The following is a 20,779-nucleotide window of genomic DNA, read 5'->3' on the forward strand; positions in this document are numbered from 1 at the left end:
GTTAGAGAGTGTTTCACAAAAATAGTTGTTGAAGATTCATTTCTACAAATGATGAAGACTTATATTTAATCGTAAAAATTTAATAATAAATGATATGGTCGTATGATGAATTTTTAAATATTTAATTATAAATAATATTAAAATTATTTGTCTAGTTCACACGAATGTTTCTCTCTTACACACTCGTACACATAAACATGTATTAGTCAACCAATGATATGCGTCTCTTTTTATTATTTATTGAATTCCGATAACTTAAAAATAATATTATAGCTTATAACTTTTTAATATGTTATTATTATTATTATTATTATTATTATTATTATTATTATATATATATATATATATATATATATATATATATATATATATATATATATATATATATATATATATATATATATATATATATATATATATATATATATATATATATATATATATATATATATATATATATATATATATATTGGTCGATGAGGTCATAACAAATAAGTACCATAAGAAAGAAAAGGTCAAATATGTAGCGACAGATGAATATCTCTCAGATCTAGACGACGAGTGTGTCGAAGAGAGTGAGGTCAATGTTGTTGAACTTAAGCCAGGACCTCCATACGTGTGTAATTTGTTGAAACCATCTAACAGGAAGAATCCTGGCGAACCCAGCAAGAATGATGAATTCGTCACAAAAACGTACAGTTTTGATATAAGTAAATGTGATAAAATATTTGATTTATTGGTTACTGATGGGTAGATTATAGTGCCTCCGGACCTAAAAACTCCTCCATTAAAACAAAAGGAAAAAAACGGTTTTGTAAATACCATAATTTTCTAGGTCATAAAACTTTTCAATGTGTGTTTTTCAGGAATTTGGTGCAGAAAGCCTTGAAAGAAGGAATATTGCAGTTTGGCGAGAAGCCAAAGGCGTCAATGCAAGTGAATGTTGATTCACTCCATACTGAAGAGACACACTATGTTGTGTCTGTCGATATTCTCATGGTAAAAGCTACTGATGGCTTCGACATGGAGGTCGGGAAATCTGAACAAATTTCTGCAATTGCGGAGGATGAAATGCAATTGGTGTACCCTTAGGCTGAAGAGGGATTAATTGACTTCTTGGAGAGATGCAAATTAAGTGATTCAAAAACTATGTTATGCCCTAGGTGTAGCACAGTGTTCCACGAAGAGGCTGCGAAGAAGCTTGAAGAGACCCTAATGTATGATCCCAAGAAGGGATGAGTTTTGTCGTCTAGTTTCACTTACGACAAACGAGGTGTCTCGCAAAGAAACGAAGAATATCTAAGGCAGTTTCGACAGTCTCAACAAAGGACTTATCGTCCTCCTGCTAATGTGCCCTAGGGGAAGTGGGTAAAACCTCTCAACCAAAGGGAGCAAGTCAACCAAAATGAAAAATTGTTGACCTAAAGATAGGGTTGTCAAACCAGGATAAATCCAACGTGTTGAAGGGTAACCCATATATCCCTCAGAACTATCAGGGGAAAACCCCCATGACATGGACGCAATGGAGCCGTCATCAAAGAAAGAAGGTCGAGCGTGAAGCCATGAGCCGTCATCAAAGAAAGAAGGTTGAGCGTGAAGCCATCACCGAATGCCCACTTTATAAAAATTCACCAGATTATAAATTTATTGAATTATATTCTCTTTAATTAATCATTGAAGTATCTCCTCTCTCTTTTTTTCCAGAATATGAATTACTACTCACCAAATTCTTTCAACATTGAAAACAAACTAGCACATAATCATTTGAAGAGTCTCTTTCAACTTTTGAACAAAGAAAATAGAAGGACGGATAAGTTTTCACAAAAGCAAGAGTTTTACTTATGGAAGGACTTGCCATTTACCCATTTACTTCCTAAACATTTTATAACAAGGCATTAATCTTTCATGTAATCCAAAAATGAAAAAACATCGAGAATATTTCAGCACTGGTATTATTCGAGAACAATCTTTAGACTATGAGCTCAAAACGTGTCTTCTTTCTGTATTCGGCATGTGTTGACTCATAACTTGGCTACATGATTGACGAAGGTTGGATCCACGCTTACAACCACCTAGAGAAACGATATAATTAGATTGTTACACAACTGTTACAAAATCAAATTAGCACTCGACAGTTTTTCTCAAGAAAGAAAACTACCTTCTCAACGCTTTTGCCTGAATGGAGATACTCAACTGCATCTGCAACAGAATGCAGGCCTATAAATTTCTTTGTATCCACAGCAACCTGAGTGAACAAAGGAGACAAAAACAAAGAAACACAAACTTCAAAACTTAGAAGCACAAGTCAGTGACAGATCCCCCAACTACTGCAATTATTCCCACGGCCTAAAATATAAATGAAATTCAGCACACATGAGTATAGGCATACTGCATCAAGTGATCAGCTTCATAAAAGAAATCTATGTTTGGGGATACATCATACCTCAAACCCTGCATCGAATGGAAGACGGGCTGCAGTGTCATTGTTATTGCCACCATAATAGCGGCCTGAGCTAAAATTTACCTATCAATACAATTCTTGTCAGAATTCTAGCTAGAAAATAAATTCACACACAAATCCTCTAGAAATACGTAAAAACTTACATCACTAGCATTTACACCAGCATAGATGATCTTAACAAGAACATAGTTTGATTTGATAGGTAATCTCAGTGGTGCTCTCGCTAAGCCGGTAGCATTCCGAAAGTTGTGAGTCAATGTATGAACAACTCTGCAAACAGTGAGCAGCAATATGAACCACTGAATAACTTATCCTTAAATGAAGAACTCAATATGCGTGTCATAACAAGATAATCAGAGTTGAAATACACACATTTTCTCAAAACTCTCGGGTAGTTTAATTGATGGAGCTTTGTATTCAGTTCTTCTCCTGAGACGTGTAGAACGTATCGTGTACTTTGCCTCTTCTGATGGGGTTGGCCAATACTCCATACCTAAACGATTAGTAATCCATAGGCAATCACCGGCTTTACTCTCATCCGTGATGAGCTCAAAAGCACCTTGAGAGGTTAAAATATTTTCACATCAAAACTTATGTATACATGATAAGAAATATAGACCAATCACTAAATTATTAACTCAGGGACACTCATCTGTGAAAAAAAACTAAGGGACATTCTCATCATGTGTGTTTTTTACTTTCTAAATCTTCTCATAATGTGTATTTTTTTGTCTTAAACCTTGGGAAGGGGGGTCTACTAACTCGAAGTTCGGCTGAAGGTAAGTGAAGTTTGATGTATTGAAGAAACGGGTTTGGTACAAATTCTCATTTCTGATTCAAAGGTCTACAATTCAAAGTACAACCACTCACGCTCTTTTTGCCAAGGTGCACCAAATAACAAAAAGATATGCAGACTTACCTTTCACCACCATTTCCATAGGTATAAAGCCCCCCATCATATTAAGGAATTTGGGATCCACCTTTAAGCCCATCTCAGTTTCAACAAACTGCACTAAACATTAACATTTGGGGGATTATAGTAAATTGTAATATAGCATAGAATTTAACAATTTAAGGTGAAATAAAAAGTAAAACAATGGAATCTAAAAATTTTATAGGTTAGAATAATAATCTGAAAACAAATATTCATTTTTTCAAGTCCAAAAACAAGTCTTACCTCAGGGCAAAGCACATTGACTCGGATTCTTTGACGTTTGTATAAACGAAGTGCACATAACAACAACACCTGTGAAGTGAAGAAACAGTTTAGGAAACTATAGCAAGTTAATTTTTGGGAAAACAAAAAATGATATAATACTAAGGGTAGAGGGTACTCCAGGAAGCAATAGTAAGTTAGTATAAGTTTTGTGGGGATGCATAATTCGTTGTTAAATGACAAACCTTCAGAACCACTATAGATAGGATCAAGATACATTGGATAAAGACCAGAAGCAGATCCCAAATTGATGATCACGCCAGGCCTTTTCAAAGCTTCCATGCTTTTAATCTATTTAAAACAACACAATCAATGGCAAAAGGTTTCAAGCCCTTTTTTCTATTTAAATAGCAAATGGTTAACTGTGCAATCTATAATGTGATATGTGAAAGATTGCCCTAACCAGAAGGAGAAAGCGAACAATTGAGAAGCTTCTGAGAGGAGAGAGGGATCTGAATCTCACAGAAGATACGCCATGCGAGAGAAGTGAGCGCGATCTGAAACTAAACGCGTGTGATAGAGAGGACGAGGGAATTCACAATTTTATAAAATTAGCTAGAATTGTAAATTCTCCAAAATTAGTCATGTAAAATATAAAATTAAATTCCATTTTTTTTAAAAATTTTGTCATTTATTTATCCAAACAAGGGATTTTGATGAAATCATTTTAAATTCCTTCATTACATTACATTCCCTTATTAAAATACTCCATCCAAACACACTCTAAAGAAAGACAGCCTTACCTACTAGTGTATACTATATGAGATATCACCACAACTAATGTTCGTATGGGAAATGGTTGTCTTCTTTCTGTATTCATTGCCATTATTTGTTTGAGACTATGAGGTGTAAACAAAGAAATATTCTGAAGCATACAACAAACTGAAGCACCCTTAAAAAACCTCAAATGAATGGTCTATAAGATGTGACGACAATCATGCAGAACAATAGAGCAAAAAATTGCCCCGACAAAATCAGCCCTGCAAGAAGTTAAGGAAACTGTCAATAATAATGACATTAAATGGAAACATTTTACATGTTCATGAATTTAATAGAAAATGATCCCACAGCAAAAAAGGAAATAGTGCATGTTTGTCTTTCCATTGGGGTAGCCAGCACAAACGATAATTTCTCTATAAGCACCAAGCGACATGTTCATACATTTCCATGCACTGGAACACGTGTAAATGAATAATCAAACGCACACTTAAAGAAAGAAACTTTGTGGGTATCTCATGTTAGACCAAAAGTCCAAGTGAAAGGAAATTCTAAAGCAATAAAGAAAATTCTGAAATATCAAATGTTTAGATTCCATATTAGTTAGACATGTCATTTCCTAGTTTAAAGTAAAAGCCTTGTAAGGCAGCATGCAAGAATATACCTCTTAATTGATTCTTGTAAGGGTTAAAGGGTACCGTTGGTTCATCACAATGTGTAGCAAGCCTCTTGATTCACGACCAGTTCCCTAGATGGGGATATTCAATGAAGAACCACATAAAGAAACGCGTTCATCTGAATCAATCAACATGACTTAATCTCTTCTTAGATAAATTTTTCTTTGATTTCTTTTTTGGTATTGGTCTATAAGATACACTGTCCTGCTATACTCATTTGAATTTAAACGGTATCCAAAAGATTCCATCCTCCCAATAAGATCAATAGCCCAGTCCTTATAATCTCGGGAAACAAGAAGAAACACAAGGAGATGATTACAAATCATTGGCCTCAACATGAAACCTCTGTCAAGAGTGTAAAGAAATATTTTTACTGCGTCATCTAGCCTCCCTTCTTTACAAAGACCTTTGATCAAATGTACACAACTTGTAGCATTGATTTTGATATTCAACTTGTCAAGAACAGAGAATATAATCAATGCTTCATATACTCTTCCTACCTGACAGAATCCAATAAGTAGAATTGTATATGGAGCTAATTTAAAATCCTTGGCCCTGAAGTCCAGTTCAAGTAAACCTCGAATCACTTGGTCCAATTTTCCTCCAACTAAATATTCCTCCAGCACACTGATTGAATCATTGTCCCGACTAGGAAGGCTCTTCAAATATTCCAAATAAAGACTGAACGCCAGCGAGACCTTGCTCTTTCTACACAACCAAGTCATAAGCCCTTTATATAATGAAAGGCTGGGTTCACAGCCAGCCTTCTGCATACGGTCATAAATCTTTAAGGCATCCTTTTCTCGGTCAACTTTATATAGCCCATTAATAAGTGTCCCATAAGTAACAGTATCGGGTGAGAGACCCTTCTTTTGCAGATCCTCAAAAAGCATGAAAGCACCTTTAATATTATAAGCCCTGCAAAAGGCATTGATTAGAGTGTTGTATGTAATAATGTCAGGCACAACCCCACTATCAGCAAGTTGAGTGAGAAACTTGTAAGCATCCAAAAATTTTCCGGCCTCACACATTTGCTCCACTTTTTTCTGGAGACTAGTACTATCAAAAACCTGACCAGAACCCTGAAAAAGGCTTAAGATTAACGAAGGTCTTCTCCCAATCTCCATCTTGTAAAGTAAAAGGCTTGCCTCCTCGAGTTTATGAGCATTGCATAATCCATTTATAAGCGCATTGAAGGTCACAACCGATGGAACACATCCAAGCGACTCCATCTGATTAAATAACTCTTGTGCTTTCTCAACCATTCCCTGCTTACACATTTCACATATAAGAATCGTATGCGTGTAAACATTTTGCTCAGAAATCTCAAGACAAAGAGACTGCGCTCGATCCAAAAGACCCGTGTCACACAAACCTTTAATTATAGCATTGTAGCAATAAGCATCAGGAGTTAAACCTATCTGAGTCATCTCATCTAACATCCTAGCAGCTTCACCAACCCTGCCCTCCTCCGACAGACCACGTATCATAATGGCATACAAAACAACATCAGGTGCAAAGCCCTCCTTAAACATCCTCGTATACAACGCATGTGCTTCACTATATCTCCTAGCCCTAAAAAACGCATTAATAAGAGAACTATAGCTATTTTGATTGAGCGAGAAACCATCTCTTTTTATCAACCATACAAAAGAAAGCGCTTCCTCTAACCTCCCCATCTTACAAAACCCATTCAACACAACATTACAAGAAATCATATCCGGCGGACACTCTTTTTCCTTCATAACATTAAACAACATAAGCGCCTCATCTACATTATTCGCCCGACACAAACCATAAAGAATCGAAGTAGTCGATACAACACTAGGAACAATACTAACCTTCTGCATTTCATCAAGCACCTCACGTGCACCCTTAATGTTACCACTTTTACAAAACCCATCAATCAACATGTTATAAGTATAGTCATTAGGATCAACATTGGACTTAAGCATGGTATTATACAAAGCAAAAGCAAGCACAAACAACTTTTCCTTCAACACATCTCTCAAAACAGTGTTATACATATGAGCATCAGGAATAACACCAAATTCGCGCATTTTACCGAATGACTCTATAGCTTTTTCGGTATGACCGGAGTATGAATAAGACCTAACTAAAGCTCTAACGGAATCTGAAGTAACTAAAACCCCTTTTTCCTTGAGAAGCTCAAGAGCTTCCCAGTAAAAGGAATGCCATTTCTTACGGATAAGGATACGACTAACCAAGTGATAGGGCTTGCTGGTAAGAGTGTCGAATTTGAGAGCGACCCAGATGCAGAAACGAAGAGCTAGTTGATCGGAGGAATTGCTGTGGATTCTGCGGAAGCCGCATAAGCAAGGGGTTTCAAACGATTTCTTCAACTTGGAGAGGGTCAACATTGGTTCTAGGTAGAATCAATCAGAATTGGAATTCAAATTTGATAGCCTTAGGAACATGAAAAGCTTCAGCTTGAACTTGAGCATGTGTGAAATTGGGTAATTCTGCAGCATAAATTGAAATATTGTTGATTAGCTTCGTATGCCATGTTTGATTTCCATTGAATTATGAAAATTGAAACAGGGGAAGCGATGAACGGAAGGAAATGCGAGAGAGATAACGAAGAAGAGAGACAAGAGGCAGATGAAAATAAGGATTGGGGGCGGTTAGATCAGTTAGGGTTTTACTCGGTTCAGGGTTTTGGGTTCTCAAGTGACCATACATCTCCATATTTTTCGGCAGCACCCCCTTTCAGACTCAATTTCGTCTGGACCCAAGCCCTACAAGCCAACCATGTTAACCACATGACAAATCTACATGCCACCCCATATTTTAATGGTCAGCCTCCCAATTTACGGTATTCCCAAAATACTCCTGAAACTATTATTTCAAAATTTTTATCATTTTTGAAAAAATAATTACTGTTAGAGAAAATCAGGTAAAACGTAAATTTTCGGTACCTTTTTTGGCCGATACCGAAAATTATTTGATTTTAACAAATTTTAGATATTCATATACCGAAATTTTCAAATTTCCAGTGCGATTTACCGGAGATTTTAAAAATTCCGGTACATTTACAAAACTCATTACCCCATATCATAAATTTTTCAAATTTCTGGTAGAAAACCCAGTACCGGAAATTCCAAATTTTCGGTGTGTACCAGAAATTTAATTAAAACATGAAATTTTAGGTATGGCAGACGAAGTTTTATATCTTTGTGATTCTGAACCGGCAGCTTCAGCTTCTTCTACGGATTCATGTAGTGATCTTATGCAGTACTTCGTGACAGATATAGTATGTTTACTTTACTTCATACCGTCTGTTTTTATAAATTGATGCGGTTATCTAATAGTATGTTTTTGTGAATGTCAGATTTTTGAATCACGAGATAAGGTTCTAGAATGGGCACGTGCTTTTGGGAACAAAATCATGGTATTGTTGTTAATGGAGTGCGGGAAAGGAAGGATAAATTGATTATGGGCTGTGACAGAGGAGGAAAAATTACAAACAGAAAAATGAAGTTGCGGCCCCTTCTGATGGCAATTCTACTATGAGGCTTAAATGTTTATTTAGGTTGAGATATGATCTGAGTGGTACTGGTTGGAAGGTGGTGGTTAAATGTCGGATGCATAATCATAGACTAGATAAGGATTTGTTAGGTCATGATATCTTGGATCGTCTAAAAGGTGATGAAAGAAAGTTTGTGAATGACATGACGAAGTACAATATGGCACCAAGGTACATCGTGTCTGCTTTGAAAGACAAAGACCTAGAAAATCTCATGAGTATTATCCAGATATACTGAGCTAGAGCAACATACAGACTAGGCAAGAGAGGTGCACTGACAGAAATGCAAATGTTATTTAGCCTTATCCACCAAGATAAATACATGTGTTAGTCTAGAAATAAGGAGAATACAGATATTGTGGCTGATATCTTCTGGACACACCCCCATTCTGTCAAGTTGTTGAATATGTTTCCTCTGGTGTTGATTTTTGACTGCACGTACAAGACAAATAGTTAAAAAATTTAATTTTAATTCTCCCATCTTAAAAATATGTCGAGTGATCTGGTTCATGAATTCATTTTTAATCGTGTAGGTACCGGCTACCACTACTTGAGATTTTTGGTGTTACATCAACAAAATTGACGTTTTCAGTTGCTTTTGCATATTTGGAACATGAAAGGGAGGAGAACTTCACATGGGCACTAAAGAGGCTTTAGGAGTTGTTCTATTCTGAGAAGTTGCTACCAGATGTCCTGGTGACGGAGCGAGAACTTGCATTAATGAATGTCATTGATTCTGTGTATCCAAATGCGTCTCATTTGTTGTGTACGTTTCATATTTCAAAAACTATTAGCCTGAAATGTAAAGAATATGTGGAATCAGAAAGACAAGAACATGTCATAGATCAGTGGAACAATATGATGTATTCAAATACAGAAGACGAATTTGATGTACATCTAAACCACTTAGAGGGTGTATGTGGTAATATTCCATCATTTGTCATGTATGTGAAAGAAACATGGTTAACACCATATACAGAAAGATTTGTTGCTGCATGGACTAACAGAGTCACTCATTTAGGGAACACAACAACAAACAGGTACATTCTTCTAAAGGAAAATATGTTTATGTTTTCTATCAGTGAGTTGTTTACTTAATTTGTTTATGATTTATAGGATGGAGTCTACACATTGGAGACTAAAGAACATGTTGACTAACAGTCGTGGTGATTTATGTGCAAGCTGGGAGGCTGTGAACACAATGTTGAAGTTGAAGTTGCAGCTAGGTTCCATAAGAGTGTCGTTTCAAAAAAGTATCGTCAACATTGAGCATCGGTATAACACTCCATTCTATTCTAAATTTCATAGTTTTGTTTCAAGACAGTGTATTCAACTCATTGAAAAGGAACTAGAAAGAGTCAAATTTGTTGGTGCGAGCAAGCAGAGGTGTGGTTGTTACATTAGAACAACACATGAGTTACCGTGTGCGTGTCAACTGGTCGGTTACCATATTTTAGGCATACCTATACCTTTGGAATCTATTCATGTGTTTTGGACGAAATTGCAAATTTCAGAATATGAGGTGAGTCCTGACGAGAGCAAGTGAAATTAAGAAGAGGAGTGCGAAGAGTTGAAGTAACAATTCACTCAAACTTACTTTCATTTACACCTCCACTTTATTTTTTTACCTTTTTTTGTTGGATTAATAAAGCCAATATTATTTTTTTTTACCAAAATCCAATATTATTATAATCACCTAATTTCTTTTAATTTCTTTTAATTAATCTTAATTAGCTAAATTGGGTTGCCCACCTAATTTTAATAGTTAATTTAACTCGTTCTAATTAATTGATTAAATTGATTTTGGTTAATTAACTAATTAATTCTCTCATCTAAACAACTTAATGATAAATAAAATCAATTTCTTTTCAAACAATTCAAACCTTTTTCATGATAAAATAGAGAGATGAAGTGACGATTGGCGCACGCCTTACAAATACCCCAGATTTTCATTCTTTTTAAAATTGTTTTTATAAAATTCGTAGATGAAGTGACGATTGGCGCACGCCTTTCGAATGCTCAAGTCTTTCGTTCGAATTCAAAACCTTTTGCATTATAAACTTGAAAGACGAAGTGACGATTGGCGCATGCCTTTCGAATACTCAAGCCTTTCGTTCGTTTTCAAAACCGTTTGCATTATAAACTTGAAAGACAAAGTGACGATTGGAGCACGCCTTTTGAATATCATAGTCTTTCTTTCTTTTTAAAATATTTCATAATAAATTGAAAAACCAAATGACAATTGGTGCACACCTTTTGAATATTTTGGTCTTTCTCCCTAAAACACATTAATTAAACTTGGAATAAAGGGACGATTGGAAGCACATCCATGCGAAACCCGAGTAAATGAGCACCTGGTGTACACTTATGCTCAAACGTTTACTGATACTCCACAAAGATTATATCTTCATAAAATGGACGACAAAGGACCGAGAGATGCATATCTCTTTAAAAGCCTTGGGTAAACGACGATGGGTATACACCTTGCTTCAACGGTTACCCTAGTTCATATAAAAGCGACTTAACCAATCAAACTTCTTTTTCCGTCCTTGTGCGATTCTAAAAACCTTTTTTAAACATGAATGTGTTTTAGCCATTTCGAAGCAAAACAAACAAACACTTCAGTATCCAAGAGCGAGCAACAAGTATTTTTAACCGCTCAAATACGATCCATTCAACGCAAAATATACATTATATCACATGCCACCAATTCAAACAAACATAAACTATTTAAATTATCTTTTTTACTCATACCATATTAACTCATATTACTACCAAATAAATTTAGGAGGATAAGAGATAGACTCCCTTTTCAAAGCATGAACATTATCATTAGTTTCTCGCCTAGTAAAAACAACCTTGAAGTTGTTGGGCCTCTTTAGATTATCTCTGTAATCATCAATAATAGAGCCCTAGATCGCTTTTTTGTTGGGCGTTGCTTTGGTGCTTGTGAGCTTTGTTTGGTTGGTGTCTTCTGTTGAAGGATGACCTTGGCCTCATGCTCAGGATTTTATATTTCTTTTGTTTCTTTAACTTCTTATTTTGCTTTTTGGGTTTCTTCCCACTCCTTGTGCAACCTGTATTTTTTTTTGTTGTATTTTGGGGAGTTTTCTCCCTCTGACCCGCTTTTATATACATGAGGAGTGATTGGAACACTCTCTTTTCAACACTCTCCCAAACACTCACTTTCTTATTGGTTGAAACATGTGTGGGTCCTACCACTTTAAGTGGCACCAATTTCCAAAGTGAGGGACCCACACATGTTTCAACCAATAAAAAAGTAAGTGTTTGAGAGAGTGTTGAAAAGAGAGTATCCCTAGCATTCCTCTTATATATATATATATATATATATATATATATATATATATATATATATATATATATATATATATATATATATATATATATCCTTTCAGAAAAACCAATAACAAAGTCATATTCTCAACCTATTAAAAGTTACACGATGAATATCATCAACCACTTTCTTACAACCTAACTCGAAAATGATACTTGCAAAACCTATTACCAAAATCCATTGTAGTGTTTTATAAACTTCAAGTTTCACACTCTACTACTTGAAGATTCATGTGACACCAATATGTTCTATAGCCATAACAAAACGACCAATATCATCTTGCACACATATTCCAATATTCAACCAAGCTTATTGTTGAAATACAACACCATTTACATTACATTTGAAAGAACAATATGAGGAGTTCTCAATAAATACTTGATAGAGGATTTAACATGGTTTGAGTCATTTGATTTTTTCGAGCATGTATCCATGAGCTAAGCATATACGTTGCTCGAATAATCACACCTTCCCAAAGTTTTATATTTATTTTTTTCCAAATACTCCATGTTATCATAGAAAATATGGACATTTCATCATGATTAAAAGGACATAATTAAATTTGGTTCCGTAGGGGTCATATGTTGGACACGATGTTGGAATAATTGTTCCAACATTTAACACCAGTATGACAACAATATAGAAACACAAAAGAAAGAGCAATAAAACAACACAAGAGATTGATAACTCAATTTGATACAAACAACACCTACATCTTGAGGGCACTATACCCAAAAAAGGAAATTCACTACTTTCGATTAGTACAATTAGCCTTATATGAACCTGATCGGTCACCATTTCTAGTAAGTTTCCGCATCTTTTTCCGACCGAAATTCGTAATCTTGGTAATACTAAGTGGCATTGTCTTATGTTTTTTAAAGTAAGTTTCTTGTTTTTCGGTTGTGTGATGTTGTTGCATGTTAGTGTGTTTTGAGTATTATACAAGTGTCGTTTTATGCGTTGGTTGTTAGTTTGTGTTTGGCCAGGTTGATGCACGGGAGAGGTAGAAACTTATGGCGCGCACGAGCGGAAAAAGAAGCCAAAAGAGCCAAAGCTGAGGTCAACACGGGCACCCGTGTGCATGCACACGGCCCGTGTCAAAAAGTGGATGGAAAAGCATTTCTTGAAGGCTAGGCAGAGGTTTCACACGGGCACCCGTGTTCCTGCACACGGTCCGTGTGAAAAGATGAGCAGAAAGTGGATTTTTGACAAAGGAGCAGAGGAACAACACGGGCACCTGTGTTCCTGCACACGGCCCGTGTTGGCAGGCGCGGGCAGATTTCCAACTTTTGAGATTTTGAAAGCCTTGAACTCATTAAGGGTATTTCGGACTTTTCGGATACTGGGGATGTGAGTCAACACTACTAAAACCTAACGGGAAGAAGGTTGGGGCATCTTGGATCATTCAGAATAGAGAATTACAGAGAAAGAGCAATCAAGGGATTTGGAAGAGATCTTCAAGAGCAATCGCGATTGGAGATCATATCGACCGATAATTTCTTGTAATGTCTACATTTACTCTTGTTATTTTCTTGAACACTATGAGTAGCTAAACTATTCTATGCTAGGGTGATGTCCCTAAATCTTTTCATGTAATGACTTGTTAAAACTGTTGTTGATGAATTTGATGTTTTTATAAATTGAGTTTATGATTCAAAGTTTTTCATGCTTTATCATATTGGAAAATATTTTATCGATCTACGGTTAGGGTTAGGCGTGGCACACCTCCCTAATGCATTTTGAATCAAAACACTACCGGTAAATCGCTTAGGAATAAGGATTTCACTATAGTGATCATCCATTCTAGATTACGATGCATAATGTCTTAATACTAAATTCAATTATTGAGGAATTGAAATTGACTTTTAAGTATTAAGAAGTTCTCCACTAAGGAATTAGGGAAAACCATTTTATAGAATTGATACTCAATTGTAGTCACATCTTTTCGTTAACAACGGTGTTCTCAAGGAGTCACGTAAGATTTATACATCAACCTTAGCATATCTTCTCATATTTGTACCAAATTATCATTTACTTATCGTTTTTAATTATAAACAGTTAGTTAGCTTTTATCAAACAAATCAAAAACCAACCATAGCTTTTTGTTCAATTGAAATTTAGTCCTGGCTTATATTTTATCCGCAGTTCTTGTGATCGATACTTGGATAAATCTCCACTTTAATAACTACATCGGTAAAAAGTAGTACACTTGCTATTTCCCGATCAAGTTTTTGGCGCCGTTGCCGGGGACTGCCAAACTATAAGCCGAATTTTAAGTCAATTGAAATTTTGTTGCTCTGCGACCAAAATTTTATTTTTATCTGTTATTTTAATTTTATTGCAATTTTGTTATCTGTTCTAACTGTTGTCTAACTGTTTATGCGAGGTCAGACCTCAGCTAAATTTTCCTTTGACACAGAACCAGAAAGAGCTCTGCACGAGAGACGCCGCAAGGCGAGAATTGAAAGACTGGCAGTACCAAGTGCAAGTCATAGTGTTCCACATCAGGAAAACGACGACGAAGTGTCTGTGCATTCGGAGCACAGCGACTCGAACTTTGACAGGGAGATAAATCAGGAATTGGTTAACATGGCTGGAAATCAACCTCCGGCGGAGAGATTGTTAGGGGACTATGGAGGTTCAAATGCTCATCCCAACCGGATGACTATTGTTAATCAACCAGTGAATGTGGCACATTTCCAGCTACATCCATCCACCATTCGCCAGTTGGAGAGCAAGCCTTTCTCCGGAAGAATAAACGAGGATGCAAATAAGCATCTTCAGAGATTCCTCACTACTACAACTTCGTTGAAGATTGAAGGTCATTCAGAGGAGGCCAAGAGACTTGTGATGTTCCCATTTACACTTACTGATGATGCAGAAGAGTGGTTTTACTCACTTCCGGCTGCAAGTATCACGACATGGCAAGAGATGGAAACAACATTCCTCAATGAATATTTTCCTGCTTCGGTGTTTATCCGAAAAAGATACGATATTGGTAATTTCAAACAAAAAGAGGGGGAATCATTGGGGGATGCATACAGGAGGTTCAAAAGGTGTCTGACTGCATGTCCTACTCATAACATGGACGCTACTGAACAGATGCAGAATTTCGTGAATGGTTTACGACTGAAGACAAAGCAGCTTATTGATACTGCTGCTGGTGGTTCAACCAATTTTTCTACAGCTACTGTTATCAAAAGAATTATAGAGGCAATCGCTGCTAATGAGCATCTCGAGTTGTATGATCGAACAGTGAGCCAACCGGAGGGTAAGATTGATTTGAAGCTGCCAGAGCAGGTTGTTAAGATGGAGGATCAGATCGCTGCAGAGGTAGAGAGAAGGTTAAAAAAGATGAATATTGGAACTCAGACAGTGGCACAGGTGGAACCAGTTAAAGCGGTTCTTTGTGAAATATGTGGTGGACCGCACTTTGCTATGCATTGTGTGGCAACTCAAGAATAGGTTGAGAAGATTCATATGTTGAGGCAGAATAATCCTTATGCCAACACATATAATCCGGGGTGGAAAAATCATCCGAACTTCTCATGGAAAGACCAGCAAGGAAACGTTCAGAAGCCGGTTCAAGGCCAACAACCATATCAACCTCAGACTCAACAATATCAACCACAGGGGCAACAATATCGTCCGCAACAACAACCATACCAGCAACCTCAACAACAATACCAACCACAGGGTCCAAGAAAGGCGGATTGGGAAATTGCCATTGAAAAGATGGCCGCTCAAAGCTCCCAATTCCAAGAAGAGACACGAAGCAATTTAAGGAACACCGGAGCCTCAATCAAGAACCTTAAAGTGCAAATGAGTCAAATTGCTCAACACCTTGCAATTCCGCAAGCACCGGGAGCCCTCCCAAGCGCAACTGTGACTAATCCTAAAGACAATAAAAAAATCAATGCCGTCACTACACGGAGAGGGAAACCACGTGAAGTAGTGGAAAAGAATTCGGAGAGTGAGGATCAATTGCTTGAAGTGGAGCTGGACATAAGAGAGAATGAGGAAGTGGAAGAAGAAGTGGTAACACCAGCACCGGTTACGAAAGAAAAAGTGTTAACACCAACACCAGCAATCAAGCTGCCTTACCCTCAAAGAAACAAGAAAAAGGGGCAGCAAGAAAAGAATTTTGAGAAGTTCCTGGAATTATTCAAAAAGCTGGAGCTGAATATTCCGTTGTTGGAGGCACTTGAGCAAATGCCCACCTATGCCAAATTCATGAAGGATATCATCGCTAAAAAGCGAACCATTGCAGACCATCCCATTATTCTAACAGAAACTTGTAGTGCTATTTTGCAGGGTCTGAAGATTCCAGTGAAAAAGAAGGATAGAGGAGCAGTAACCATCCCTTGCACTATTGGAGATACATCTTTCAAGAAAGCTCTAATTGATCTGGGGGCAAGTATCAGTCTCATGCCTTTATCCATCTACAAAAAGTTGGGAATTGGTGCAATCCAAGACACTCGGATGACTCTCCAATTTGCGGATCATTCGGTCAAGCGACCTTACGGAGTAGTCCAAGACGTCCTTGTGAAAGTGGATAAGTTTGTGTTTCCGGTAGATTTCGTAATTCTTGAAATGCCAGAAGATGAAGAGATGCCGATAATTTTGGGACGACCATTCTTGGAAACGGGGAGAGTCATGATAGATATGGATGGGGGTACACTTACTTTGAAGGTTTATGATGAAGAGTTAAAAATCAATGTTCGTAATACCATGAAGCATAAAAAGGATATTGGCACTAGTAGCAATATACAAGTGCTCGAACAAGTGGTAGAAAGTGACCATGTGGAGAGTGTATCGCAATTACCTCTCGAAAGAGTTTTGAGCATGTCAATTTTTGGGGAAAATGAAGAAGCCAATGATAATGAATTAGAGGTGGTATCAATGTTGGAAACTCAACCTATCCTTAAAGGTTCTCGAACACACAGGTGGGAAGATCTAAGGCAACCAATAGCATTGGGTTGTAATGAAGACAAGCCAAAAAGTTCAGAATTGAAACAGCTTCCGGAGAATCTTAAATATGTTTTCCTTGATTCTGAAGAAAAATGTCCCGCCATCATTAGCTCTAGTTTGAAAAATATACAAGAGGACAAGTTAATTGAAGTTCTGAAAAAGTTCAAGGGAGCTATTGGTTGGAAAATTGAAGACCTCAAGGGAATAAGTCCTACGATGTGCATGCACAAAATTCTCATGGAAGAAGATCACAAACCGGTGGTGCAGCCTCAAAGGAGATTGAACCCAGTTATGAAGGAGGTAGTGAGAAAGGAAGTCGTGAAGCTGTTAGATGCAGGACTTATTTACCCGATATCAGACAGTTCATGGGTGAGCCCTGTTCATGTGGTACCTAAAAAAGGAGGTACAACGGTGATAGCTAATGAAAAGAATGAGTTGATTCCTACCAGAATGCTCACTGGGTGGCGGGTGTGTATAGACTACAGAAGACTAAATTTGGCCACAAGGAAAGACCACTTTCCGTTGCCATTCATTGACCAGATGTTAGAAAGATTGGCCGGGCATGACTATTATTGTTTTCTGGATGGGTACTCTGGATACAACCAAATTGCGGTTGCACCGGAGGATCAAGAGAAGACGGCCTTTACTTGCCCATACGGTATCTTCGCTTATAGAAGGATGCCGTTCGGGTTGTGTAATGCCCCAGCGACATTTCAAAGATGCATGACTTCCATCTTTGCTGATATGCTTGAGAAGCATATGGAAGTCTTCATGGATGACTTCTCTGTTTTTGGTTCCTCATTTGATAACTGCCTGGCTAACCTTTCACTTGTTTTGCAGCGATGTCAAGAAAGTAATCTGATCCTAAACTGGGAGAAGTGCCATTTTATGGTACGAGAAGGCATTGTTCTTGGTCACAAGATTTCCCACAGGGGAATCGAAGTAGATCAAGCTAAGGTGGAAGTTATCTCAAAATTACCACCACCTGTGAATGAGAAAGGTATTCGGAGTTTCTTAGGCCATGCGGGATTCTACCGTAGATTCATAAGGGATTTTTCAAAGATAGCCAAACCTCTGACTACTTTGTTGGTTAAAGATAAGACTTTTGTATTCGATAAAGAGTGTGCCGATGCATTTGAGACACTGAAAAATAAACTAGTGTCGGCACCCATTGTGATTGCCCCTGATTGGTCTCTACCCTTTGAGATCATGTGCGATGCTAGCGACATTGCAGTGGGGGCTGTACTTGGACAGCGGAGAGAAAAATTGCTTCATGTTATTTATTATGCCAGTCACATTTTGAACCCTGCACAGATGAATTATGCAACTACCGAGAAGGAGTTGCTAGCTGTTGTGTATGACTTTGATAAATTCAGGCAATATCTGTTGGGTTCGAAAGTGATTGTTTACATTGACCATGCTGCTTTAAAATATCTCTTTGCCAAGCAGGATTCGAAACCCAGACTCCTGAGATGGATTTTACTTCTCCAAGAGTTCGATGTAGAGATTCGCGACAAGAAAGGGTGTGAGAACACTGTTGCAGATCATCTTTCGCGGATGTCACCCATTGAGGAGACAGAAGAGCGGCGTCCAATAAAGGATGAGTTTGCTGATGAACACATCCTAGCTGTTATTGGAGTGCCTTGGTTTGCTGATTACGCAAACTACCTTGTTGGCGGTATAATACCTGACGATTTTGATTCTAACCGTAAGAAAAAGTTTGTTCATGATTGCAGGTTCTATCTATGGGACGACCCATACCTGTACAAGAGAGGAGTAGATGGGTTGATACGACAATGTGTGCCTGAGGAGGAGCAAAAGAATGTGTTGAGAGCATGTCATGACTCTGAATATGGAGGTCATTTCAGTGGGGATCGTACTGCATCCAAAGTCTTGCAGTCAGGATTGTACTGGCCATCATTGTTCAAGGACTCCCAAGAGATGGTCAAGGAATGTGATAAGTGTCAGCTTACTGGGAACATATCAAAAAGAAATCAAATGCCCCAGAATTTCATGTTAGAGGTGGAGTTATTCGATGTTTGGGGAATTGACTTCATGGGTCCGTTTCCACCATCATTCGGGAAGAACTACATCTTAGTTGCAGTGGACTATGTATCGAAATGGGTGGAGGCGGTAGCTTTACCAACTAATGATGCGAAGGTAGTAGTCAAGTTCTTGAGAGAAAACATATTTTCAAGGTTTGGAGTACCGAGAGCGCTGATAAGTGATGAAGGAACTCACTTCCTCAATCACCTCATGGAAAAGCTTCTTTAGAAGTACAATGTGAAGCATCGGATAGCCACTCCTTACCACCCTCAAACTAGTGGTCAGGTAGAGGTGTCTAATAGACAGCTCAAACAAATTCTAGAGAAGACAGTGAGTTCGTCGCGAAAGGATTGGGCAACAAAGCTAGATGATGCGTTATGGGCTTACCGAACGGCGTTCAAAACGCCCATCGGGATGTCACCATACCAGCTTGTCTACGGCAAAGCATGTCACCTGCCTTTAGAGCTTGAACACAAGGCATTTTGGGCAACTAAATTCTTGAATATGGACTTATCTCTAGCAGGAAATTCTAGAATTCTGCAGTTGCATGAATTAGAAGAGTTTCGGAATCGTGCGTACGAAAATGCCAAAGTTTACAAGGAACAGACCAAGAAGTGGCACGATAGGAGGATCCAGAAAAAAGAGTTTTGGGAAGGACAACTTGTCCTTCTGTACAATTCCCGCTTGAAGCTATTCCCGGGAAAATTGAGGTCCAAATGGTCGGGACCATTTGTGGTTCATAAGGCGTTCCCTTACGGAGCAGTTGAAATTAAGAATCAAGCTAATGGAGACATCTTCAAAGTTAATGGGCAGAGACTAAAGCCATATTTCCAAGGTCAACCAGTTGGACAGGTTGATGTCATTCGTCTTGCTTAGTAGGACGATGGACCGTCGAGCCATGCGACGTTAAACGAAGCGCTCCGTGGGAGGCAACCCACGCTTGTTTTCTTTAACATTTTTGTTTTCTTTATTTTGTTTTATTGTAGGTGGTAGAGTTTGGACCGGTGGGCGTAACTCGAAGTAAACAAAGCACGAAGATTGCTCCATTTTGATGCATAGAAGTACATTAAACACGGGCCAAGAAAAATTTGCAAAAATGAGGATCAGCATTGGAAACACGGGCGCCCGTGTGCAGAGACACGGACCGTGTGGCCCGTCAGCACGCTCCCTTGAAAATAGGCAGAATTTTCACACGGCCGCCCGTGTGCAGCCACACGGACCGTGTTGGCTATGCGGGACAGAATTTTGAAAATTTTTTTGGGCCACCCATGTGGGCCCCATCTACATTATAACAATATTCTTCTTCTTTCCACTCATTTTCCCACTTCTCATTCTCCTCCTCCATTAAACCCTAGCCTCCACCTTCACTAAACTCACTCTACCACCATCAACCATCCATTTAAACACTTTAGTGCCTTCACAAAAGTTGCTCTACTCTCCATCCTCTTCACTTCTATCGGTTTAGTTTTTTATTTTGTGCAATTTTATTTTTCCGAATTTTTCCTTGTTGTGTTTGTGGTTTCTTGTTAAATTTTCTTGCAGAGCTATTATCATGCCTCCCCGAAAGACAACCCAACGCCGCAATGTCAGGGATGATTTCGCCGAATCCTCCCAACCGAGGCAGCGGGTCCGTCGCGCTCCTAGTCGCGCAACCGGTCGTGGCGGGAACCAAGAGGAAGATGCCCATGGCATTACATTTGCCATGCCGGAACACAAAGCAAGGTATGATGTCTTAGTTCAGCGTAAATTGCTCCCGACCAGGTATATCTGTGACGACACACTTACCAAG

The 20,779-nt window shown here is 38.1% G+C and overlaps 4 protein-coding genes across 4 annotated transcripts; 2 read left to right on the forward strand and 2 right to left on the reverse strand.

The window, feature by feature from the left end:
- Positions 1-1,127: 1,127 nt before the first annotated feature.
- On the reverse strand, positions 1,128-3,924 carry LOC131616375 (uncharacterized). Its single transcript, XM_058887688.1, has 8 exons — positions 3,863-3,924; positions 3,639-3,707; positions 3,381-3,468; positions 2,834-3,020; positions 2,605-2,731; positions 2,444-2,524; positions 2,159-2,245; positions 1,128-2,072 (listed from the first exon to the last, which is right to left on the reverse strand). The coding sequence occupies exons 3-8, from the start codon at positions 3,451-3,453 to the stop codon at positions 2,022-2,024; spliced, it is 606 nt and encodes a 201-aa protein (XP_058743671.1). The 5' UTR covers positions 3,454-3,468; positions 3,639-3,707; positions 3,863-3,924; the 3' UTR covers positions 1,128-2,021.
- Positions 3,925-5,208: 1,284 nt separating this feature from the next.
- LOC131619912 (pentatricopeptide repeat-containing protein At1g79540-like) lies at positions 5,209-7,452 on the reverse strand. The gene has a single exon (XM_058890949.1). The coding sequence runs from the start codon at positions 7,450-7,452 to the stop codon at positions 5,209-5,211; it is 2,244 nt and encodes a 747-aa protein (XP_058746932.1).
- A 791-nt stretch (positions 7,453-8,243) lies between these two features.
- On the forward strand, positions 8,244-9,275 carry LOC131619913 (uncharacterized). Its single transcript, XM_058890951.1, has 4 exons — positions 8,244-8,345; positions 8,424-8,483; positions 8,542-8,789; positions 9,152-9,275. The coding sequence occupies exons 1-4, from the start codon at positions 8,244-8,246 to the stop codon at positions 9,273-9,275; spliced, it is 534 nt and encodes a 177-aa protein (XP_058746934.1).
- Positions 9,276-9,338: 63 nt separating this feature from the next.
- On the forward strand, positions 9,339-10,164 carry LOC131619914 (uncharacterized). Its single transcript, XM_058890952.1, has 2 exons — positions 9,339-9,658; positions 9,735-10,164. The coding sequence occupies exons 1-2, from the start codon at positions 9,339-9,341 to the stop codon at positions 10,162-10,164; spliced, it is 750 nt and encodes a 249-aa protein (XP_058746935.1).
- The last annotated feature ends 10,615 nt before the right edge of the window (positions 10,165-20,779 follow it).

This window comes from Vicia villosa, linkage group LG7 (genome assembly GCF_029867415.1).
Source record: "Vicia villosa cultivar HV-30 ecotype Madison, WI linkage group LG7, Vvil1.0, whole genome shotgun sequence".
Classification (NCBI taxonomy): Eukaryota; Viridiplantae; Streptophyta; class Magnoliopsida; order Fabales; family Fabaceae; genus Vicia; species Vicia villosa.